The sequence below is a fragment of the Alosa alosa genome, chromosome 18 (genome assembly GCF_017589495.1).
Source record: "Alosa alosa isolate M-15738 ecotype Scorff River chromosome 18, AALO_Geno_1.1, whole genome shotgun sequence".
In the NCBI taxonomy this organism is placed as follows: Eukaryota; Metazoa; Chordata; class Actinopteri; order Clupeiformes; family Clupeidae; genus Alosa; species Alosa alosa.
In genome coordinates this window covers 5,779,480-5,804,479 of record NC_063206.1, presented here as the reverse complement: position 1 = coordinate 5,804,479, position 25,000 = coordinate 5,779,480, and the positions used below count along the sequence as shown (strand labels likewise).

The window sequence follows — 25,000 nt, the reverse complement described above, 5'->3', positions numbered from 1 at the left end:
ATCTAAAAAAACATAGGCTATTTTAGAGGTCATTTCAAACATCTTGCCTGAGCAGAACATAAATACCACTAAGGGCATTAAAATAATGATAAGTTAAGGTGATTGAGTGCTGTATTTCAGTGTTTTTTTTTTTGTTGGGGGGTGCCCTTTTTTCAGGTCAGAGCAACTGCCCCTCAAAATTCCTGTGCACGTCCCTGCTAAAGTGTTTAGAAACTGTATTGGTTTAAATGGCTTGTTCTGAAATAGCTTTTTCTTTCATCAATCGCAATCCTTCATCAGCATCAATATCTGAATCAGAACCTGAATCACAGAAACTTTGTCTCCCACTCTCCCATTTCTGTGTGTGTGTGTGTGTGTGTGTGTGTGAGAGAGAGAGAGAGAGAGAGAGACTGAGCGACCCAACATCAAGTGCAGATTCACGCCACACCTTTTTTTATGTAGGCCTACTTTATGTTTTTCATAAAATAGGCCTATTCAATTTGTAACTGATTGGTCCCGATTCAGCTCCGTCCGGAAAAAATAGAACCAACTCTGTCGTGTACGCATCCAGACAAAAACAAAAAACAAGCACTGTACATGTGCAATCAGAGTAGGCTGTGGCACGCCTAAACCTCAGCCCTGAGGCTACAAACTTTGTGCATTACCGAGAGGTTTGCTTTCTGGAGTCTATTTGTTGGACTGGCATTCCATGTATCCAAGGACATCGCGTAGAAATAAAAAATATTCATCGACTTGACCAATAGAAAGTCGCATTTGGTATAGGCGGAGCGAAGAAAAGCAAACAGACCATTCAGAAGATAGCCATGCTGTAAACGCGGAAGAAACAATGGACACTTCGTAGCGGAGACTGAAATGCTTGTGAGTAAGAGATACACCGAATATTTTAGATGATACCATGAAGCGAAATGCTAAAGTAGCCTACCCGACGCAAATCTTTACCTCAATTCCTCTATGCCTATGATTTTTTTGTCGGTTGAAGTCGTGGCTCTGGCGGCTTTGGCGGCTTCGATGTGAATGCAAATGCCCCACCACCACCATTGACCATTCTAGTTTGCTTATTTATATACATTCAAAATCTTAAATGCGATTCATACGCAATTTGCCTGTCAATGTATCATTGCGATACTAGCCTATACATTCACCTGCAAGCCCTAGCGTCATCATCCACCTATGCGTACCATGTAGGCTACAATAACGCAAGTAGCCGACTACAAAGTTGCCTGGAAGCAAAGACTAGCCTAAGGGTAGGCTACTTACTTAGGGTACTTATATACTTTGTTGAAAGTGTCTGTAGTTTATCATCACCCTGACTCAACCATTTTACTGACGTTGTATCTACTGTCGTAAGGGTGGTAGCCTACTGTATGTTTGCTGCTGATATTTGACAGGTCTACTGGAGGAGGGGTACGTCACTGTGCGTAATTTCTTATTTCAGTAGGTATCTGTTGGGATAGTTTCTAGGTATTAAACCCTAAACACCAGCTCTCTTACATTGACAAGTCGCCTGCCTCAATATGATAAGGTAACGTTATTGCCATCAATATAACTGTATAACTTCTAATTTTCTTCTAGGAGTAAGGGAGGACCGTTCGTGGCCATGCCTTCCAAGCCAGAGTCCGGTCCGGTGGCCTTACCTCGCTGGGAGATTGCCCTCTACTGGGTGCTCTCTCTCGCCTCCCATCTGTACTCTTTTTACGAGCTGCACAGATTCTCCAAAGGTAAATACACTTCACCTCATCTCTCCAAAGGTAAATACACCTCACCTCATCTCTCCACAAAGGTAAATACACCTCACCTCATCTCTCCAAAGGTAAATACACTTCACCTCATCTCTCCAAAGGTAAATACACTTCACCTCATCTCTCCAAGGTAAATACACTTCACCTCATCTCTCCAAGGTAAATACACTTCACCTCATCTCTCCAAAGGTAAATACACCTCACCTCATCTCTCCAAAGGTAAATACACTTCACCTCATCTCTCCAAAGGTAAATACACTTCACCTCATCTCTCCAAAGGTAAATACACCTCACCTCATCTCTCCAAAGGTAAATACACTTCACCTCATCTCTCCAAGGTAAATACACTTCACCTCATCTCTCCAAAGGTAAATACACTTCACCTCATCTCTCCAAAGGTAAATACACTTCACCTCATCTCTCCAAAGGTAAATACACTTCACCTCATCTCTCCAAAGGTAAATACACTTCACCTCATCTCTCCAAAGGTAAATACACTTCACCTCATCTCTCCAAAGGTAAATACACTTCACCTCATCTCTCCAAAGGTAAATACACTTCACCTCATCTCTCCAAAGGTAAATACACTTCACCTCATCTCTCCAAGGTAAATACACTTCACCTCATCTCTCCAAAGGTAAATACACTTCACCTCATCTCTCCAAAGGTAAATACACTTCACCTCATCTCTCCAAAGGTAAATACACTTCACCTCATCTCTCCAAAGGTAAATACACTTCACCTCATCTCTCCAAAGGTAAATACACCTCACCTCATCTCTCCAAAGGTAAATACACCTCACCTCATCTCTCCAAAGGTAAATACACCTCACCTCATCTCTCCAAAGGTAAATACACTTCACCTCATCTCTCCAAAGGTAAATACACTTCACCTCATCTCTCCAAAGGTAAATACACTTCACCTCATCTCTCCAAAGGTAAATACACTTCACCTCATCTCTCCAAAGGTAAATACACTTCACCTCATCTCTCCAAAGGTAAATACACCTCACCTCATCTCTCCAAAGGTAAATACACCTCACCTCATCTCTCCAAAGGTAAATACACCTCACCTCATCTCTCCAAAGGTAAATACACTTCACCTCATCTCTCCAAAGGTAAATACACTTCACCTCATCTCTCCAAGGTAAATACACTTCACCTCATCTCTCCAAGGTAAATACACTTCACCTCATCTCTCCAAAGGTAAATACACTTCACCTCATCTCTCCAAAGGTAAATACACTTCACCTCATCTCTCCAAAGGTAAATACACTTCACCTCATCTCTCCAAAGGTAAATACACTTCACCTCATCTCTCCAAAGGTAAATACACCTCACCTCATCTCTCCAAAGGTAAATACACCTCACCTCATCTCTCCAAAGGTAAATACACTTCACCTCATCTCTCCAAAGGTAAATACACTTCACCTCATCTCTCCAAAGGTAAATACACTTCACCTCATCTCTCCAAAGGTAAATACACTTCACCTCATCTCTCCAAAGGTAAATACACCTCACCTCATCTCTCCAAAGGTCTCCAAAGGTAAATACACTTCACCTCATCTCTCCAAAGGTAAATACACCTCACCTCATCTCTCCTATGAGCAGTGTTCTACCTTAGGGCAAGTCCACGCAAAACTGTCACATCCATAACGCCAACACGATGCCATGGTATTTAGTTGCCGTTATGGATGTGACAGTTTTGCGTGGAATTGCCCCCTACCCCAACGCCACTTGTGAAGGGGGCAGGACATATTTGTACATTTGCCATAGAGCAGGGGTTCCCAACCTTTTTCGGCAGGCGACCCTATTTTGATGTCACAAAACATTGGCGACCCCAATCATTCATTTTGTAAGAGAGTGCATCTCTTCTCTGTAAATTCCAGTTGAGAGCGGTATTTTCCCCAAATGTCCTATAAAGCTTATTTGTTTGTTTGACTAACTGTCCTGGTTGTTTTGCTACTTTGTCTGGAGCTGATCAAGCATTATTACCCATGATGATCTCATGTCTCATCTTGAATTTCCCCTTGGGGATCAATAAACTATCTATCTATCTATCTATCTATCTATCTATCTACTATCTATCTATGTGGGATGTCTAAATTCTAATGAAGGATCCGATTAGTTACTTAACTTGGATATCATGGTTTTTTAAAATATTTTTTTTATTTACTGTATATATTTGTATGTACTGTAATGTACTGGTCAATTGTGAAATACCAATATCTCAGCAGACCCCATATCTGTCCCCTTTTACCCACAAGCCTCTTCAACATACACAACATGTGCGATTGTTAAAAGACATATCTGTCCCCTTTTACCCACAAGCCTCTTCAACATACTGTACACACCATGTTCGATTGTTAAAAGACCCCGTTTTACCCACAATTTGAAATAGTTTCTTGAGATCTTAATAAAACATCGGTGTCATACTTTTGGCAAAAGAACAAAATGATGAAGCCCTGCGATGAGCTCTTTCCAAACATGCCTGAAGAGCCCTCCTCCCCCTGCTCCCCTGTTTGTGTGCCTGTTCTTTTACAATCACTACAAACATCTTGGACGATGGCTTCGCTTGATGTTGCTAACAGGTCCGGAGCTTGGAGGGAAGATTAGGTCCAGATCGAGATGTCCAACATCGCCACAGGATGATGTCAGTTTCAAATTATTCACTGAATCACACACGCTCAGATATGGGCAGCTGAGAACAACTGACTGGCTTGTGTTGTATTGGTGTATTTGCACTGGTAAATCAGATAAAATGGCTCACTGAATCCACATTTTGATAATGTGTCCCTTTTAAGCATGAAGAATAAAAATATTGCTATATAGATTTAGTACATAGGCATATTATTCAGTGTTGTATTTGCAGGTACCAATATGTTAGTTTGAGCCTGCAAGGGGTTTAATTGTAACGCAAAACTGTGTGTGTGTGTGTGTGTGTGTGTGTGTGTGTGTGTGTACAAAATACTGCTCCATTTCTGCAATAATAGGTAATTTATCCATCTTGAAGCGACGATGCCATGTTTACCCATAATCATGCAGTTCAGAATGAAAATAGCACAATGCATTCTGTGTTTGATCAGACCTGCCTAAGTGTGTAACTTACTTCCTTCAATGTTTGGATCTGTGAATCTTCCCCTGTGTTAAGGTCCAAATAAAAGCATTAAAGTGTATGTGTGTGTATGTGAGAGAGAGAGAGAGAGAGAGACCTGATATAAAGATCAAAAGTTTGTGTGACCCCCCTCCCCACACGCACACACACTCACACACACACTATTCACAACATAACTGCCGTCTCCGCTGTAGATTCCAAAGCTGGTTTTGTTTGTCCTGTTGTCAGTGTTAAATGCTGAATCTGTGCTCCTAAAGGCACATGATAGGAGGATGAGGAGGTGGATGGCAGGTCAGTGTTGTGCTGCGTGTGGTAAAGTACAGATGAGGACATATGCCAAGAGCTTTGAGAAATACACCTGGGTATGCTCTGCACACCTGCCTACCTACTGCATGTGTTTATGTAGTCATGATGTCTCAAGATGTCAGACCATCAGTAGGTAAAGTTGGAATTATTACATAAGCTCTTAGTGTTACATAGCTTCACCTGTGCATTATGCAATCTGTCACGCTGTAGTTATTGTTTTGGCCACTAGATGGCACTGTGGTTTAATAGAACACTCTCCCCCCACTCTGTCGCTTTCTCTTTCTCTCTATCTCTCCTCTCTCTCTATCTCTCTGTGTGTGTGTGTGTGTGTGTGTGTGTGTGTGTGTGTGTGTGTGTGTGTGCGCGCGCACACCTAATTTCAAACCCATCTCCTACCCTGTGCCCACTCTAGTGTGTGTGTGTGTGTGTGTGTGTGTGCAGGGTTCGCTCAGGTACTCCAGTGAATCTGCAACACCTTTTTTAAAACTAGTAACTCAACATATAGACACACACACACACACACACACACACACACACACACACACACACTGTATGGTATAAATGGTGTAAGTAAGGGATAACGGACAGAGCGAGACTGATTGAGAGGTAGCCCCTGGGATCCCCATTCTATCAGAGCGGGTTGGTGGCTGCCCCAGTTGGTGGATCTATCAGAGCGGGTTGCATAGCTGTGAGTGAGACTCCACATGAAGTTCCACTCTGGTGGAATGTGTTACTGGAGAGCTTGGAACATAACAGAAAACATAACATAACAGTGTGTCCGTTTGTGTGTGTGTGTGGCTGTGTGTGTGTGTGTGTGTGTGTCTGGGGCCTCCTGCTGCACTATGCGGGAAAGCCTTCTGTTGGGGTGATGTAAGCTCCATTCAAAGGGGAGAGTGATATGAGGAATAGATAGAGAGAGAAAGTGTGAGGTGAGAGAGAGATAGATAGAGAGAAGATGAGAGAGAAAGCTGAAACAATAAGCCACTGACACTGCAATGCAGGGTGGAAGTGTGTGTGAGAGAGAGAGAGAGAGAGAGAGAGAGAGAGAGAGAGAGAGAGAGAGAGAGAGAGAGAGAGAGAGAGAGAGAGAGAGAGAGAGAGAGAGAGAGAGAGGAGGAGGAGGAGGAGGAGGAGGAGGAGGAGGAGTCATGTGGTGAAGCAGTGGGATTCCCTGAGATTAGTCAGCATTACAGAGAGGGAGAGGTGTGGGGCCCAAAAGCAGAATCAGCAGAGAGAGACGTTTGTGAGATCACATATAAACACACACACACATATGCATGCTAACAAATGGACAAGTATCTGTAATATTGGCAAACAACATAAATGTTATAAAGAGTTTGTATACAGTTTACTACCATACATACACTCATATGGACAGACACACACATGTTGTACTGGTTAAACTGCACTGGGAGTATGTAAGAAACTGTGCAGATATATTTTTTCATTGGTTAGTATCCGGCTCCTGTTCAAATATATCTAGATGTGTGTGCCTTCCTACACGACATACTGTAGCCCAGAGATGGACATGTTCTCCACAGGAGTAGCAGTATTTCAGCATTGTGTTGAAGGTGTGTGTCGTTCGTTTGGAGTTTGGACATGTGTGTACCGCTTATGCACCCTGTACCCTGAATGATCTCATTCATCTCATCTATGCCTGTGCCTGTCCATTTGGTCTTTGTAGAACATGAACGTGGACTGGACAGAGAGCTCCCGCTGGAGAAAGGCTTCATTGGGGGCCTGAGGAGGGTAAGATGGACGCCTTCAAGAATGTGCATGTGTTATGCAGCCGGCAATACCACCTTAATAAGCCAAAGCAGTGTGTGTTATGAAGGAGGCAATACCACCTTAATAAGCCAAAGCAGTGTGTGTTATGAAGGAGGTAATACCACCTTAATAAGCCAAAGCAGTGTGTGTTATGAAGGAGGCAATACCACCTTAATAAGCCAAAGCAGTGTGTGTTATGAAGGCCTTACCGCCTTATTAAGTATAAGTATACTGTATATACTCTTTTGATCCCGTGAGGGAAATTTGGTCTCTGCATTTATCCCAATCCGTGAATTAGTGGAACACACTCAGCACACAGTGAACACACAATGAGGTGAAGCACACACTAATCCCGGCGCAGTGAGCTGCCTGCTACAACAGCGACACTCGGGGAGCAGTGAGGGGTTAGGTGCCGTGCCTACTGGTCGGGGCTCGACCCGGCAACCCTCCGGTTACAAGTCCGAAGCGCTAACCAGTAGGCCACAGCTGCCCCAATTAATAAGCCATGGCATTACGGCCTTAATAAGCCAAAGCAGTGTGTTATGAAAGAGGCAATTCCACTGTAAAGTGATAGCCGTGTGTATTATGAAGAACTGAGTTGACAGTTCTGACGTGAGGTACATACAAATGTACTATCATTAGAAAATTGAGACAATCTTAAGATAATCTGAGAGGGAGATTGTTATTTGCTGTACTGTAAGTGTGTAGTGTGATTGTCAATGCAGACCTCTCAATCTTTGGCATTCTGTATATGCTAATGTGGATTTCTTAGTGAACTATTCTCAGGATTTTAAAGCAGATCTCAGAGTCAGTGATGTTCTGCTTCTGAAGATGCTTAAGATCTGTGTCAGTGATGTTCTAGTTCTTAGGATGCTAAAGATCTGTGTCAGTGATATTCTGGTTCTCAGGGTGCGAAAGCAGAACTCTCAGTCGGTGACGTTGTGTTTCTCAGGATGCTGCGGACTTCGAGTGGAGCTTTTGGGGTGACTGGGCCAGGCGGTCCTTGCTCTGGTCTCTGCTTGGCCATGCTGTCCTGTCCAGGCTTGCTAGCGTTTATCTACCTCAGGTAACCTCATTCAACCTCATCAGTGTATAGAAATGCCACTATTTATCTACCTCAGGTCAACCTCATTCAACCTCATCAGTGTATAGAAATGCCACTGTTTATCTACCTCAGGTAACCTCATTAAACCTCGTCAGTGTATAGAAATGCCACTATTTATCTACCTCAGGTAACCTCATTCAACCTCATCAGTGTATAGAAATGTCTAGTTTTGTTTTCAGTAGTAGTAGTAGTAGTAGTAGTTGTAGTAGTAGTATTTATTTTGCAGCAATATCACACGCACACACGCAACATGTTTTTAAGTATAATAAATACATTGTATAAAACACTTAACATACTCCTGAGATAAATTAAAGACAAAATAGGGATAAGTAGCCTATAGTGTAGTTCGCTTTGTTTCCTTATGGAGTTTAGTAGCTAAATAGCTAAGGGTACCTAGGACTGTTTGTGTAGTTAGCTTTGTTTCCTTATGGAGTTTAGTAGCTAAATAGCTAAGGGTACCTAGGACTGTTTGTGTAGTTAGCTTTGTTTCCTTATGGAGTTTAGTAGCTAAATAGCTAAGGGTACCTAGGACTGTTTCCTTATGGAGTTTAGTAGCTAAATAGCTAAGGGTACCTAGGACTGTTTCCTTATGGAGTTTAGTAGCTAAATAGCTAAGGGTACCTTGGACTGTTTGTGTAGTTAGCTTTGGAGTTTAGTAGCTAAAATAGGGCTAGGACTGTTTGGGTTACCTAAGGGACTGTTTCCTTATGGAGTTTAGTAGCTAAATAGCTAAGGGTACCTAGGACTGTTTCCTTATGGAGTTTAGTAGCTAAATAGCTAAGGGTACCTATACTAGGACTGTTTGTGTTGCTGGTTCTGGCCAGTATTCAGGCTGCAGGGGATGAGAACTGTCCGACAGAATGGATCCTGTCTTCTTCAGCACCTGTTCCTTATACAGAATGGATCCTTCCTTCTTCAGCACCTGTTTCTTATACAGAATGGATCCTGTCTTCTTTAGCACCTGTTCCTTATACAGAATGGATCATTCCTTCTTTAGCATCTGTTCCTTATACAGAATGGATCCTGTCTTCTTCAGCACCTGTTCCTTATACAGAATGGATCCTTCCTTCTTCAGCACCTGTTTCTTACAGAATGGATCCTTCCTTCTTTAGCACCTGTTCCTTATACAGAATGGATCCTTCCTTCTTAAGCTCCTGTTTCTTATACAGAATAGATCCTGCCTTCCTAAGCACCTGTTTCTTATACAGTTCAGACAGACCTTCCTGTTGAGCACAAGTGACAGAGACAAACACCTTAATGACCTTTTTTATAGCATTTTTCTGTTTCAGATTTGTTGAAGAATACCAACAGATTAGGGGAAATGTAGGGACTTGACTCTGGACCAAAAGAGTCATCAGAGACCTATCCACATTAAACTCGGCCAACTTTCTCAGACACTAGAGGCGCTGGTTATCTTTCTTACTGTTACAGTCAAAGCTCCGCTTCTTATCAAATATAGTATGTCTTGACCTGGCGTGTGTGTGTGTGTGTGTGTGTGTAGTGGCATCTTGCTATACTCACAGGTTACGGAGTGCTGGCTGCCTGCAACCTGCTGGGGCTTAGAGGTGTGGCCGTCTTGATGTTGCAGCTGAGCCTCTCATTGGCTGTTGCTCAGCTACATAACCCCGCCCTCTGCTGGGGCTCCTCCCTCCTGCTGCTCTCCACCATTCACATCAGTAGTCTGCAAGACGTCCAGGTGAGGTGCGTGTGTTTGTGTGTGTGTGTGTGTGTGTGTGTGTGTGTGTGTGTGTGTGTGTGTGTGTGTGTGTGTGTGTTAGAGAAAGAGAGAGGAATGGTGTGTGTGTGTGTTAGAAAAAGAGAGAGGAATGGTGTGATGTGTGTTAGAGAAAGAGAGAGGAGTGGTGTGTGTGTGTGTGTGTGTGTGTGTGTGTGTTAGAGAAAGAGAGAGGAATAGTGTGTGTGTGTGTGTGTGTTAGAGAAAGAGAGAGGAATGGTGTGTGTGTGTGTGTGTGTGTGGGGCGAAGGGGACAGAAAGTGGATTTTCAGAGAGACTTGTCTGTGTGAGGCCCACGCCCATCTCTTGTCTCTGTATCTGCAGAGGTCTGCAGGGGGAATGTAGATGGGACTGATCTTCAGCACACACACACACACACACACACACACACACACACACTCCCCCATCTCTGCGTCTCTCTCCCTCCAGTATACAAGCTGTCTGTCTTATTTATTCTCTGTGACATACACACACACACACACACACACACACACACACACACACACCACAGAGTGGCTGTCCTAGGGATGTGGAGAGATATCCTCAAAAGGTTTTTGGTTATATGAGCAGTTTTCTGTTTTTTGCCACTATGTCTGTTATCTTTAGTATACACATATCTTTGCATGTCCAAAGTGAAGTATACTATGCTGTATGTGTGTGGATGATGAAGTATCCTATGCTGGATGTGTGTGGATGATGAAGTATACTATGCTGGATGTGTGTGGATGATGAAGTATACTATGCTGGATGTGTGTGGATGATGAAGTATACTATGCTGGATGTGTGTGGATGATGAAGTGTACATTGACAAGTGTTACCTGAGACTAGACAGCATCAGGACCAGTTTCCTGTGTGTGTGTGTGTGTGTGTGTGTGTGTGTGTGTGCGTGTGTGTGTGTGTGTGTGTGTGTGTGCGTGCGTGTGTGTGTGTGTGTCTGCTGATCACACAGACTGACAGGTTTTGTCCTCTTTGCTCTTTCTGCTGTCTCAGACTGAGATAACCTTAGAGATAAGCTTTTTTTCCACCAAGGTCGTCTGTGTGTGTGTGTGTGTGTGTGTGTGTGTGTGTGTGTGTGTTTGTGTTTACGCAGCTATCTGTTTGTCTGGGCAAGCAGATTTCCTCCCTTCAACAGGAAATGTCTAACTGGCTGAGCACCGTGGCCTTGTCTAGTCCAATCCTGTCGGCCTGGCCCTGTCCATCTACAGCTCCAGGACCTGAAAGATCTATTTATTTACTTGCTTCATGTGGCTGCCTTCCAGCTGCCATCCCAAGCGATGTACAAAAACACATACAGTGTCAGTGTTGTCTATATTTTGTCATTCATTTTAATATCGTCATTATCGTTGTATGCCAAGGGGCATTTTGAAAATGTGCAGGTTAGGAAAGCAAAAATAAGGTCATCCATGCTGTCTTGAAACACAATAAGCGAACTGATAGGCCATCATGGGTAATTACCCTTCAATGGGCAAATGCGGGATGAAACGTATTTTTAGAGATACAGCAATAGCATGTTTTTTAAAGTGTTGACCTACAAAGCAGATCGTCTCCACCGGCCATGTCATTTCTCAGTCGGTGGATGGTGGTGGAGAAGTGTGATATATTTCTAATGTCCTGAAGCGGAATATATGTGACTGTGACTGTGTATGATTTCCTCAGCTCTTTTTGGCTGATGTGTGTGTTGGGGATGCTGGGGCCATGAGGTTATAGGGTTTTTTATTTTTTTTAATATCATACTTCTAACAGGAAGTCCTCTTTCTTTTTACCGTAACATGTAACATGTGGGGGAGGAGACGTCAACAAACCCCTCCACCTCCTGTGTCATCCATTTCTCCGGCCATTTTTAACAAGAGCCCTGTTGTCCAATGTCACCAAGTACTGTTGGTAAGGGGTGAAAATGGTGCTACATAGCTATTGGCTAGCACAACCAGGCAGCTACAAAGCTATGCTATGGGGACAGATGTTAGACTGTTCGTGTGATTGGGTTGTCCATGCTGATGGCTTGTGAGATGCGTTCCGGTTTGCGTTTACGTTCATCACAACACAATAAGTCGGAGAGCATGGTATCTATTCACCTCGAGTAACGTAGTGTTGTCTAGCATTTGTTTTTAGCAACATAGCAACATTGCTACCCACTTTTACCAACACCAACAGATAAACAACATATTCCACGACATTCCACAAACAACAAGACAACATAACACATACCCTTGAGCCATTGGAATGTGTACGAGTAATTGAAATGGACACTCACATTTGCTTAGCAGTAAAAAGAAAAGTAAAATAGCACAGCTACTTAACAAAGGGCGCAGCCATCTTTGTTTTCAAGTCGTAAGAATTCTCCACCGAACTTGGGAGTCCTCTGGTTTGTACGAGATCGCTTCTCGTCAGACGACTCGAAATGGGTGTGTTACGTAATTTTGCGTAACTTCCATTTTTTCGGACGACTTACGACAGACAACAAAATTAACTCTGGTATAGTTTTGAGTTGATATCTAATTGGAGTCGTTTTTGCGCCATTTATTTGTTACAAGCTCAGCGACAGCCTAGCAGACATTTTAGGTCATATTTTGTTGAGCAACACTTGTTGCCGGGACAATTGATCCGCCTTTAGACTATTAAATTCAATCCCTTCAGTTTGTTATGATTTTGTGTGTGAATCAGACAGATGGAAACACGCCTCAGCGACTGGCATTCTGTTTGCCAGCCTGTCTAGAAGAATACAAAAAATAAATAATATAATAATATCTTTAATACCACAAAGCCTTGTAAAATGTTTGTGTCGACTGATGTAAAGTAGTGGGTTTAAGCTAGCTTTTGGCATGTTAATTAATGTACATGGTCCCTCTTACACAAATAAACATAAAGATAAGCATTTGTTGTGCTTCAGCTTCTGCTAATGTTTGTTCAGTGATCTGGATCAGTGAGCATTTGAATCACTTCCAAACAAGACCAACACAATAAAGTTCACCATGATTAAATCTGAAATACTCATATCTTTTGGCTTCTGTACTTCATAGAAGTCTTGTATTCTAATGCCCCATTGGTGAGCCACAGATGACACAGTTCGGAGGGAAGAATACTTTGTCTTGTCTTGTCTATGTGTCTGTATATTAGCCATGTGTTAGCACTATTGGAGCTGTGATTGCATGCAAGCAAAAGTGTGCGAGCGTGTGCGTGTGTTTGTGTGTGTGTGTGTGTGTGTGTGTGCGTGCGTGCGTTTGTGTGTGTGTGTGTGTGTATGGGTGTGTGTGTGCGTCTGCGTATGTGCATGCGTGTGTGTGTGTGCGTGCGTGCGTGTGTGTTTGTGTTTGTGTGTGTGTGTATGGGTGTGTGTGTGCGTCTGCGTATGTGCATGTGTGTGTGTGTGTTTGCGGGCATGAGCAGGACGTCTGATGGAGATCCCAGCGTTATCTCTGCCAGACAGACAGCTGCTCGGCGTAATGGCTGGCCGACTTCAGTGTCTTGCGAGACTCGGGGTGTTCTCCTGTTAGGGCCCCATTTGTTGAGATTAAAAGAGGAGTGTCTCTTCGTGGGATTTATGAAGTGCATCGTTATGCACTCCTTCTCCTCCCCTTTTTCCCTACTCACTCACTCACTCACTCACTCACTCACTCACTTACACACTCGCTCACTCACTCGCTCGCTAGCTCACTCGCTCACTCACTCACTATCTCACTCACTTACACGCTCGCTCGCTCACTCGCTCGCTCACTCACTCACTCACTCACTCATTCGCTCATTCATTCACTCACTCACTCACTCACTCAAATTCAAATTCAAAAGTGCTTTATTGGCATGACAAATAGCTAGACATTTGTATTGCCAAAGCAATTATTACGTAAGGGATAACGGCCGCCGAGGTGTCCTGTTATACGGAATTAATGGACGAGGGCAAAAAACTCCCCGACGCGCAGCGGAGCCTGTAGTATGAATTATCGTAATGTCATTTAATTTTTAAACAGAGGATAGTGAGGGTGCGTGTGTGTGTGGCTAGAGATATATCAGTCTGTGTGTGTGTGTGCGTGCGTGTGTGTTTCTGTCTGAGGATATGTACAAATGTAGGTTCAACTCACTCACTCACTCTGCCTTTTAGTGTCACTCTCTCTCTCCTCATCAATAGTATACAGTAGCATGTTGTTTACTCTCTCCTCATCAATACAGTAGTATACAGTAGCATGTTGTTTACTCTCTCCATCAATACAGTAGTATACAGTAGCATGTTGTTTACTCTCTCCATCAATACAGTAGTATACAGTAGCATGTTGTTTACTCTCCTCATCAATACAGTAGTATACAGTAGCATGTTGTTTACTCTCTCCATCAATACAGTAGTATACAGTAGCATGTTGTTTACTCTCTCCTCATCAATACAGTAGTATACAGTAGCATGTTGTTTACTCTCTCCATCAATACAGTAGTATACAGTAGCATGTTGTTTACTCTCTCCTCATCAATAGTAAACAGTAGCATGTTGTTTCCTCACTCTCTCCTCATCAGTAGTATACAGTAGCATGTTGTTTACTCTCTCCTCATCAATAGTAAACAGTAGCATGTTGTTTCCTCACTCTCTCCTCATCAGTAGTATACAGTAGCATGTTGTTTACTCTCTCCTCATCAATAGTAAACAGTAGCATGTTGTTTACTCTCTTCTAGGGTTGGGCACTGAAACACGGTTCTAATATGGCACCGGTGCCGACGCAAACGGTAGTAACTGCATCGAATAACAACATGGATTTCGGTGCCTCATTTCGGTGCTTAAATCGCGTTGTTTTTTTTATACGAGGCACCACTGCATGTCATGCGCCATCTCTAACGTCTTGCTCTGATAGCAACACACCCAGATACAGTTAGCTAACATAAACACTGGATGTATAAACCAGAGGGGTGCATCACATAGGCGAGTGGACAGTGTTTGACAGCTTGCGTGAGCCCATATCACGAGCTTCTGTCAAAATCTAGCATTGGGCCTAACTACACACAAGCAAAAGGCTATGAAACAACATCAACAGTATACCTTACACAATATCCTTGCAAATGCGCTAACTGGCATTTATTTGAAATGTTATTGGCAAAGTTGTAAGGTGAAATAAAGTTTTCACGTTGTGTTCTAAACAAATAAGACAAATTTGAACATGAAATTAAACTGTTATATTCAATTTACTATCAATATCTCGTAGGAGCAATGAGATATTGATAGTAAATTGAATATAACAGTTCAATTTCATGTTCAAATTTGTCTTATCAATAGAAAAAAGCAATTCATGCTTTAGACCATTTTAATTTAAAAACAAAGTATCGGTTTAGCACCGGTATCGGATAAAACCCAAACGATACCCAACACTACTCTCTCCTCATCAATAGTATACAGTAGCATGCTGTTTACTCTCTCCTCATCAATAGTATACAGTAGCATGTTGTTTTTAATAATTGTATTTTAAAGGTGCAGTTTGATTATGTGAAGTGATTAACCCCCCACCCCTCTGACGGGTATCACCTAAAATGCCCTCCTTCTCTCCCTCTCTCTCTCACTCTCTCCTCTCTCTCTCTCTCTCTCTCTCTCTCTCCCTTCTCCCTCTCTCTCCATCCCTTTCTCTCAGCGTGGCTGGTATGAGTCGGAGGAGCAGTACTACCTCCTTATCTTCAGCGTGGCCGTGTGTGGCCTCCGCTGCATCAGCTTCAGCCTGGAGTTCTGCTGGAGTGACCAGTGCTGCCCCCTGGCGGCAGGAGGACCACAGTGCGCCAGTGTCCCCAGGGCCTTCCTCTCCCAGCTGTACAGGCTGTCGGCCTACTGCTTCTACCACCCTGTCTTCTACAATGGGCCCATCATCACATACAGGGACTTTAGCAAACAGGTGGGAGAACACACGCACACACATACACACACACACACACACTCACTCTCACATACACTTTCTCTCTCTCTCTTACACACACATATACAAACACACACACACACACACACACACATACACACACACACACACACACACACTCGCTCTCACATAGACTTTTTCTCTCTTACACACACATATACAAGCACACACACACACACACACACACACACACACTCGCTCTCACATACACTTTCTCTCTCTTACACACACATGTACAAGCATACACACACACACACACACACACACTCGCTCTCACATACACTTTTTCTCTCTTACACACACACATATACACACACACACACACACACACACACACACACACACACACACACACACACACACACACACACACATTCGCTCTCACATACACTTTCTCTCTCTTACACACACACATATACAGCACACACACACACACACACACACACACACTCACACAGTACATGTGTACTGTGTGTGTGCTCCTAGAAATGTCTCCCAACCCGAATACACACATGCACATTTCTCACACACACTCTCAGACTGTAATAGACCCTCTGCAGGCCACACTCAGGTGTGAATACTCTCTGAAGTGGGCTGCTGTTAGTGAGCATTCTAATTGGACCTCTGGCCCTAAGGTGATGTGTGCATGTGTGCTGTGGGCTCTGGTGTTTGCTTACAGTCGCTGGAGAGCGCTCTTTTGATGTGTTAATGCTGAATGCTGCCGCTAACAGACCGGAGCTATTTTTAGGAAGGGCAATAAAAGCTCCATCTAGCTGCAGTGGTTGCAGTGCGCTCCACTTGGGCGTGGTTGTTCTTTCCCCACCTCAGGGGGATGGAGTTAACTGCAGCACTAAGCATCTCCAGCTCCACATAGTATAGTGAAACCTATGCACACCTTATGTAACGTATTTAAATGGGGCCTCATGTAAATGTTGGTGAGCGTCTGCACTTTTCAGAGACAGAGGGAGGATGTGAGGAGTTTGTGGCTGGGTTAATTGTCAAGCAGAGCTTTTCAGTTTTGTGCTTTATCCCTTAGTGTGTGTGCGTGTGTGTGTGTGTGTGTGTGTGTGTGTGTGTGTGTGTTAGATATTGAAGGCATCATGTGAGACAGAGTGTGCTGTGTGTACTCTCTCTCTATCAGAATCTCCCTCTCTCTTTCTGCCAGACACACACACACACACACACACACACACACATCTGTGATGATAGGAAGATGGATGGGAGTATTGCCTCCATGGTGCAGGACTAGAGGCACTTGGCAGTGTATTTCCTAGTAGAGAGCAATCTAATCTGGAGCGTGTTTTGTTGCTGCCTGTGTCTGTCGGAAACACTCGGCCAAATCATTTAGCAGACAAGGTATCTCACCCAACCATCAGATACACACACACACACACACACACACACACACACACACACACATAAACATACACTCAAAGTAGCAAATACACACAAACACATACACACGCACACAAATCTACCCTCCATGTGGACAATTCTTTTAAGAAGTGAATGTGTGCGTCTACACATGTGTGTGTTTGTGTGTGTGTGTGTGTGTGTGTGTTTGGCCGGGCGTGTGTGTGTGTGTGTGTGTGTGTGTGTGTGTGTGCTGGTGTGTGTGTGTGTGTGTGTGTGTGTGTGTGTGCTGGTGTGTGATTAAGGCCCTCCCCAGGGGAGCAGAGGCAGTGGAAGTGGAGGGCTGTATTATTAATGTCCGACAACACCCTCAGCGCTGCCGTCAGGTATACATGCAGATAAGCTCTCATCTATCGCTCTTCTCTTCCTCTCTTCTCTCCTCTCTCTCTCTTGTACTCTTCATGCCTCTCTCTTTTCATCCCCCTCTCTCCCTCTATTTTCTTAATTTTCCCTCTCTACATCATGATCACTCTTTCTTTCTCTCTCTCTCTCTCTAAAACATGATCACTCTTTCTCTCTCTCCCTCTCTACATCATGATCACTCTTTCTCTCTCTCTCTCTCTCTCTACATCATGATCACTCTTTCTCTCTCTGCCTGTACTATCTCTCTTTGCCTCTCAATTCAATTCAATTCAATTCAAGGTAGCTTTATTGGCATGACAAATATTTCTTTGCATTGCCAAAGCAGGACATCAAACAATACAATACAGTGTGTGTGTGTGTGTGTGTGTGTGTGTCTGTGCTGGTAGGTATTTCATGTCTCTCTATGTCTGTCATTGTGGATTAGTCCACCCAATCGCCCTCTCTCTCTCCCTCACCCTCTCTCTCTCTCTTCATCTCTCTCTATCTTTTGCCCTCTGTTTTCTCCCTCTCTCTTTCTTTCTCTCTCCCTCCCTCTCTCTCCTCTCTCCCCTCTCTCTTTCTCCCTCCCTCTCCCCCCCCTCCCCCCCTCTCTCTCCCTCTCGCTCTCTCCCCTCTCTCCCCCCTCTCTCTCTCTTTCTCTTTCTCTCTCTCTCTCTCTCTCTCCCCTCTCCCCCCCTCTCTTTCTCTCTCTCTCTCTCTTGTGATGGGCCTGATCTCCAACTGTGCAGCCTCGTGTGTTGTGCTGAGTCAGGTCTTGTGTGCTCTACTAGAAAATGGAGCTTTGGAGAGGCAGCGACTAGCCGTGGCTCCCTGTGGCTCCGGTCAGCCTATCGCATAACAGCAGCGGCCGAGCCACGCTCGACCGATGCGCTTCACTTAAGCCTCGCTTTAATGCGGGGAAAATGCTCTGGCCACTGAAATGCCCCGTCCTCTCATGTTGTGTGTATCAGTCCAGCTGAGGTGGTAGATCATGGCTCTGTTACACCTTGCTGATCCACACACACATACACACTCACACATACACACTCACACATGCACATACACACACAACCACGTACACATAAACACACACACACACACACACACACACAAACACACACATGCACAAACACTTACACATAAGCAAACGCACATACACACACACATATAAGTAAACACACATGCACAAACACTTACACATAAGCAAACGCACATACACACACACACACACACACACTCACATGCACATGCACACACACACACACACACACACACACACACACCTCTCTAACCCTGCTCTCTGTCCACTCTTGTTCTCAGATGCTGAGGCCCTGTGTGGGTGTGTGTGGCGTGTCGGCGGTGTGTGTGCTGAAGAGCGCTGTGCGCTTGTGTGTGTGGTGGTGTGTGGCCGAGACCCTGATCCACTGCATGCACATGCACAGCATCCAGGGCAACGAGACCTACCTGGAGATCCTGCCACCATGGGCTCTCGGTGAGTGAGGCACAGTAACACACACGCACACACACATACACACAAACACACATACACACACACACACACATGCAGAGAGAGAGCTGCTGTGATAGCCTCTCTTCATCCTCATCAAAGTGACAGGAGAAGTGAAACAGGGTGAGAAACCCAACCCCTTTTTGTTTTGGTGTCTCTCTCCGTCAGCAGAATCAAGCTGAATTAATGCCCTCACTCACAACATGGGAGAGGCACCCCACATCACCTCACATCAACAATCAGTGTGTGTGTGTGTGTGTGTGTGTGTGTGTGCACAGCACACTGTTACAGCAGGTCAGTCTTGTGTTGTCAGCAGCACCTGCCAGTCTCTGATGTTTTTCAGCACAAATGGCTTGTGTGTGCTGTTTCCATCACTAATGGAAAAAATGGTAACATTTGTTTTTCTGCCCTCTGTGCTGCTGACACACACACACACACACACACACACACACACACACACACTCACTCACACATAGAACCACACACACACACACACACACACACACACAAACACACACACACAGGATCACAAAACACATGTTCTGACCGCTCTGTCATGCATTACTACTGTATATGCCCTGGAGAGTTTGATTCATTCCAGGATACTAATGCAGTGCCCGTTCAAACATTTAAAAATAGGATGATGGGGATGTCCAGCTATAAACATTTAATAATGAGTACTGCATATTATTATATATTATTATTATTATTATTATTATTATTATTATTATTATTATTATTATTATTATTATATAATAAATGTGCAGTGAGCAGAATTCAAGCATGGCTGCATGTGACATTTTTTATAGATCAAAACGACATAAGCCTGACAGCTGTTTTGAGTCAAGGCTATATGTTTAGCCTATTGTATAACTTGATGATAGAGCAGACAAACCATTTTGTGTTCATATCAAATTTGCATATCAATGTTCAGTCAGTGTCAGTATCAGTGTTCATATCAAAGATGTGACAAATACAACCTCTGGTAGCTTATAAGTGACATCACACACTGTCTGCCACTCCTTGTTATTAGCTGATCGTGTGTTTGCATGTCAGGCAATCTGAAATGTCCGGACCATTGGCGCTCATTTCAATTTGGGACCTTGCAGTCCGAATTGTCATTTCTTTACGTTGTTTTGAATAGCCACGGCATACCTGTTGTTGGCGTGTTGCAAAATCGGCGGAATGATTTTATGCAAGCAAAACAACATTCAGGGACTCTTTGTTGTTGAGGTTAGACATGATAATCAAGCAAAGTTTAATCAAGCACATTCATGTATTTTGGGTGCAAGATCAAAAATGTTAAAGTTCAAAGAAAAGTGAAAATCCGCACACCGGAGAAGACCAGCTGAAGCCAATGTGTGCTTCTTTATTGATATATATATATTATCTATATCTTTTGCATTCCTCATTCAGACAACGTCAAACTTTTTTTTAAAGTATATATTTTTGGGCTTTTTATGCCTTTAATCAGATAGGATAGTGGAGAATGACAGGAAGTGAGTGGGAGAGAGTCGGGGTGGGATCCGGAACCGAACCCGGGCCGCCGGCGTACTGTGCAGGTGCCCCAGCCAGGTGCGCCACTTACCTGTGCCCATAGCAAGACGCCTGCCAAGTTTGAAGTCAAACTCTACATTTGCACCTTTAACATCTACACTCAACGGCAAGTGTAGACTTTTAACAATAAAACTAAATATGAAGGCCATTTCACTAACGATGAAAGCTACGTTGGCAATAATGCTGGGAGGACAGATCCTGAAACAGTCACCCAGAGAGTGGAAGTTGGAGACATTTTCATTTGCTTTGCTGTGCATGGACCTGGAGACTGCTGCTCTGTGCATCCATGCATGGACCCCATGCATAATGCACACACACACACACAATAAATAATAACCTCCAATAACACACACACGCCATCGTTATTTCCCACTCAATACACAATAATACACGCGACGCGCCGAGAACACACACACACACACAGCCAGACACGCACACACACACATTGTCAATACACACTTGCAGACACACACACACAACCTCTGCACACACACTCAATAATAACCCACTTCACACACTCCACACACACACACGCATTCATTTGCGCGGCGCTATCGCATCGCCATCACACTTATCGTTATCGCGCATTACCCCTCGCTATATTTCATCGCCAGAAAGATGCAATACCGCACAATACCATGCCTCATCAATGATGTAGCATGGCACTGCTTTATGGAGAATCCAAATCCAAAGAAGCAAAGATAATACATACATATACCACACACACACATTAAATATACACTGAACCCATTCCATTAGCTGGGCGGGACAGAATGTATGTGAGAGCAAAGATGTCAGACCCTTAACGACGCTCATATCCAATATTCCTTGTCTTGTTTTTGGAACTCTGTTTTGTGAAAACACTTTCATGCCGTCATAAATCATCACTTATTGTTTGTGTAATGTGTTGTGTTTTATTCTTTATGTTGATCTCTTTGTTTCTCACTGTCCTTGCTGCTTCATGTAAACCATGTTGAATTGCCTCTATCTGCTGTAGAAATAAATAATACTTTCCTCTAGAAATAATTGTGTGTGCCATGTTTGTGTTTTGTTCCCTTGTCTCCTTCTCAGGTGTGTGTGTATTGTGTGTGTGTGTGTAATGTGTGCATGCGTGTGTGTGTGTATTTGTGTCTGTGTGTGCCCATATGTGTGTGTGTGTGTGTGTGTGTGCTCATGTGTGTGTGTATTTGTGTCTGTGTGTGCCCATATGTGTGTGTGTGTGCCCTCATGTGTGTGTATTGTGTGTCATGTGTGGGCAGATATGTGAGTGTGCCTGTGGCAACCTGTGTGTATGTGTGTCTGTGTGTGCCCATATGTGTGTGTGCCTGTGCGTGTATGCCCGTGTGTGCCCGACTGCCCGCGTGTGTGTGCCCGTATGTGTGTGTGTTTTTGTGTGTGTGTGTGTATGTATGCGTGTGTGTGTGTATGCGTATGTGCGCGTGTGTGTGTGTGTGTGTGTGTGTGTGTGTGTATGTATCCGTATGTGTGTGTGTGTATGTATCCGTATGTGTGCGTGTATGTATGTGTGTATGTAGTGCGTGTGTGATGTGTGTGTGCGCGTGTGTGTGTGTGTGTGTGTGTGTGTGTGTGTGTGTGTGTGTGTGTGTGTGTGTGTGTATGTATCCGTATGTGTGCGTGTATGTATGTGTGTGTATGTATGTGTGCGTGTGTGTGTGTGTGTGTGTGTGTGTATGTATCCATATGTGTGCATGTGTGTGTGCCTGTGTGTGTGTATGTATGTGTGTGTGTGTGTGTGTGTGTGTGTCCATATGTATGTGTGTGTGTGTGTGTGTGTGTATGTGTGTATGTGTGTGTGTGTGTGTGTGTGTGTGTGTGTGTATGTGTGTGTGTGTGTGTGTGTGTGTGTATGTATCCGTATGTGTGCGTGTGTGTGTGTGTGTGTGTAGGAGGCTTGGCTCTGGGCCTGGTGCAGTTCTTCTATGTGAAGTACCTGGTGCTGTTTGGGCTTCCGTCTCTGCTGGTGCGAATGGACGGAGTGGAACCGCCCCAACTGCCCCGCTGTGTCAGCATCATGTACAGCTTCACCGGGATGTGGAGGTGACACACACACACAATAATATCACCACACTCTTTCTTTTTCGCCGCCATCAATAATACACATAACGCCATCAATAATACCACACACACACGCTATCCCATCATTGAATATTACACACATCGCCGACATACACACACGCCACTCTACACACTTCACACACCACACATCTTTTACGCGCATCATCACAATAATGCACATATACACACACTGCAGCGAATCTTTTTACTTTGTTGTTTCCTTCAGTCTCTCCTTCTCCGTCTCTCTCTTTCTTCCTTCCTTTCTTTCTTTCTCTCTCTCTCTCTCTCTCTCTCTCTTACTCACTCCATCTCCATCTTTTACTCTTCATATTTGACTTTGAACCGTGAGCTGCAGTAACTCCTGGGGCTTATTAAAAGCCTAGAGCCAAATCTTTCCAAAGAGTGCTGCAATGAGTTGGACGTCCGGTTTGCCATCACCTTATGGTGAGTGTGAGTTGTTGGCCATGAAAGTGCTAAAAATCAGCAAGACTAGCAAATGTGTTGGACGTTGTCAGCCGTAGCTGCTGGTGTCTGATCTGGGCATCCAACCACTCAACACAGCTGTTGGGGGTGAATACTCTGCAGAGCTGCAGTAACTAACGGTGACTGCAGGGGGCAGTTTAACACAAGCCTCGGTCATTGTCTCAGGTCTCGGGGCAGCAGGAATAGCATGGGAAATCCATACAGTGAAGACTCATCACACCACATCACACACATTCACAGGGACACACACACACACACACACACACACACACACACAGACATATACACACACACACACACATATAAAATTCATAGACACTCCTCTGCTGGATGTGTCCCATAAGTCTTTAATGTGGCGGAGGCCTTTTACTGGTCATGCTGTTGTCATGTCTCGTCAGACTACCAGATCGAGAGAGAGTGAGAGAGAGAGAGAGAGAGTGTGTGTGTGTGTGTGTGTGTGTGTGTATGTGTATTTGTATGTGTCTGTGTGGGCTGACTCAGAAGTCTCACTGTAGGGACAAAGCCACACATTCAACACACACGAAAGATTACACACAGCAGGATTAGCCAATGTATGTATGTAAAGGGTGCAATAGAATGGTGCCTACATTCAGCAGAACAGTTGCCCTTCAACAGATCCCTTCCTATTGTCTCTCAGACACTAGTCAGAAGTGTGTGTGTGAGTGTGTGTATTTCAGACACTGATCAGAAGTGTGTGTATGTGAGTGTGTGTGTGAGTGTGTGTATCTCAGACACTGGTCAGAAGTGTGTGTGTGTGTCTGTGTGTGTGAGTGAGTGTGTGTAGGATGACTATAGTGGACAATATAGTTGTGAATATAGTTGCGTGATGATGATTTTGCACCGAGTCCGTGTTGTACACAATTTGCATGTTTTCTCCACATGCAAAAAGGTGCACCATTTGTTTATTCTTTCATTGAACACAACAATTAAAACATAGCACAGTACAATGTGTTCACTGTGTATGTAAGGGATGATGTATAGAACGCCGGTCATTATTGGGAAAATAACTCCCAACAGGGCGAACTGGGTCTTGCTCCTCCCTGAAGGGACTTGTTTTCTCAATAATGACCGGCGTTCTATACATTATCCCACTTATTATACGGCTACTTGCCAAAACGAAAAATGAACTCCACGATGTGTCTCTTTACATTTATTTGTTACCGCTTTGTTGTGGATCTTGCTGAGAAACAAAATCAAGCGTTCTTTAGAACACAGCTGATCAACCGTCTGCCTTCACTTTTGAATGAGATCCGTTGCCATTGACAGCGGTCATTATTTAGAGGTCCTCAGGCGAAAATAATGACCAGTAGAACTTCGGAAAATCCCATTCAAGTCGATGGAGCGTTCTATACCTGCATTGTGAAGAGCCGGATAATAAAGCTTTAAATGATTTATTAATATGTTAATACATTGTATACATTGTATCATAATGCACATCCCCATCCCTCCCCAGCCATATGGAGATCAGAGTTTCTTAGCCACGTTGCCCAGCTCTACTTTGAGATTGCTGTTGCTTCAATTCAGATGTGTCCATACCCTTCACTGGTCTGTGTTTTTCCCAATGCTTGGCTAGTGAAATGCTAGGACGCTGGACAACAGAGATGTACAGCTAGTGTAATCAGTGAAATCAATGAGGTGCTAATTTCAGTTTAGCTCTGGGAGGCAGGCTAATTAATTAGATGCAGTCAGTGAGTTCGGCTGTAAGCAGTAAACCAAAGCAGTAGGCATCACTGGGCAGTCGTGCAGGCAGAGCTCATTACAGCTCACTCATGGACAGTGCACAGGTAACGCTGTGGAACTACTGACCTGGTGAAGAATGAGGCTAGTTGGATAGGACAGGTAATGCGTTATTGAGTTGGTGTGAAGCGATGTGGCTAGTTGGATAGGACAGGTAATGCGTTATTGAGCTGGTGGACGATGTGGCTAGTTGGACAGGTAATGCGTTATTGAGCTGTGGAGGAA

At 44.0% G+C, this 25,000-nt stretch overlaps 1 protein-coding gene across 1 annotated transcript in view; it reads left to right on the top strand.

The window, feature by feature from the left end:
* The first annotated feature begins 779 nt into the window (after positions 1 to 779).
* hhat (hedgehog acyltransferase) overlaps positions 780 to 25,000 on the top strand; it is a 75,838-nt gene continuing 51,617 nt past the window's right edge. Inside the window, exons 1-8 of the mRNA XM_048269216.1 lie at positions 780 to 858; positions 1,573 to 1,718; positions 6,844 to 6,908; positions 7,879 to 7,992; positions 9,533 to 9,727; positions 15,364 to 15,618; positions 18,715 to 18,886; positions 22,366 to 22,516. Of these exons, the coding sequence (XP_048125173.1) occupies positions 1,598 to 1,718; positions 6,844 to 6,908; positions 7,879 to 7,992; positions 9,533 to 9,727; positions 15,364 to 15,618; positions 18,715 to 18,886; positions 22,366 to 22,516 (1,073 nt within the window). The 5' untranslated portion in view covers positions 780 to 858; positions 1,573 to 1,597. The remainder of the gene's footprint in view (positions 859 to 1,572; positions 1,719 to 6,843; positions 6,909 to 7,878; positions 7,993 to 9,532; positions 9,728 to 15,363; positions 15,619 to 18,714; positions 18,887 to 22,365; positions 22,517 to 25,000) is intronic.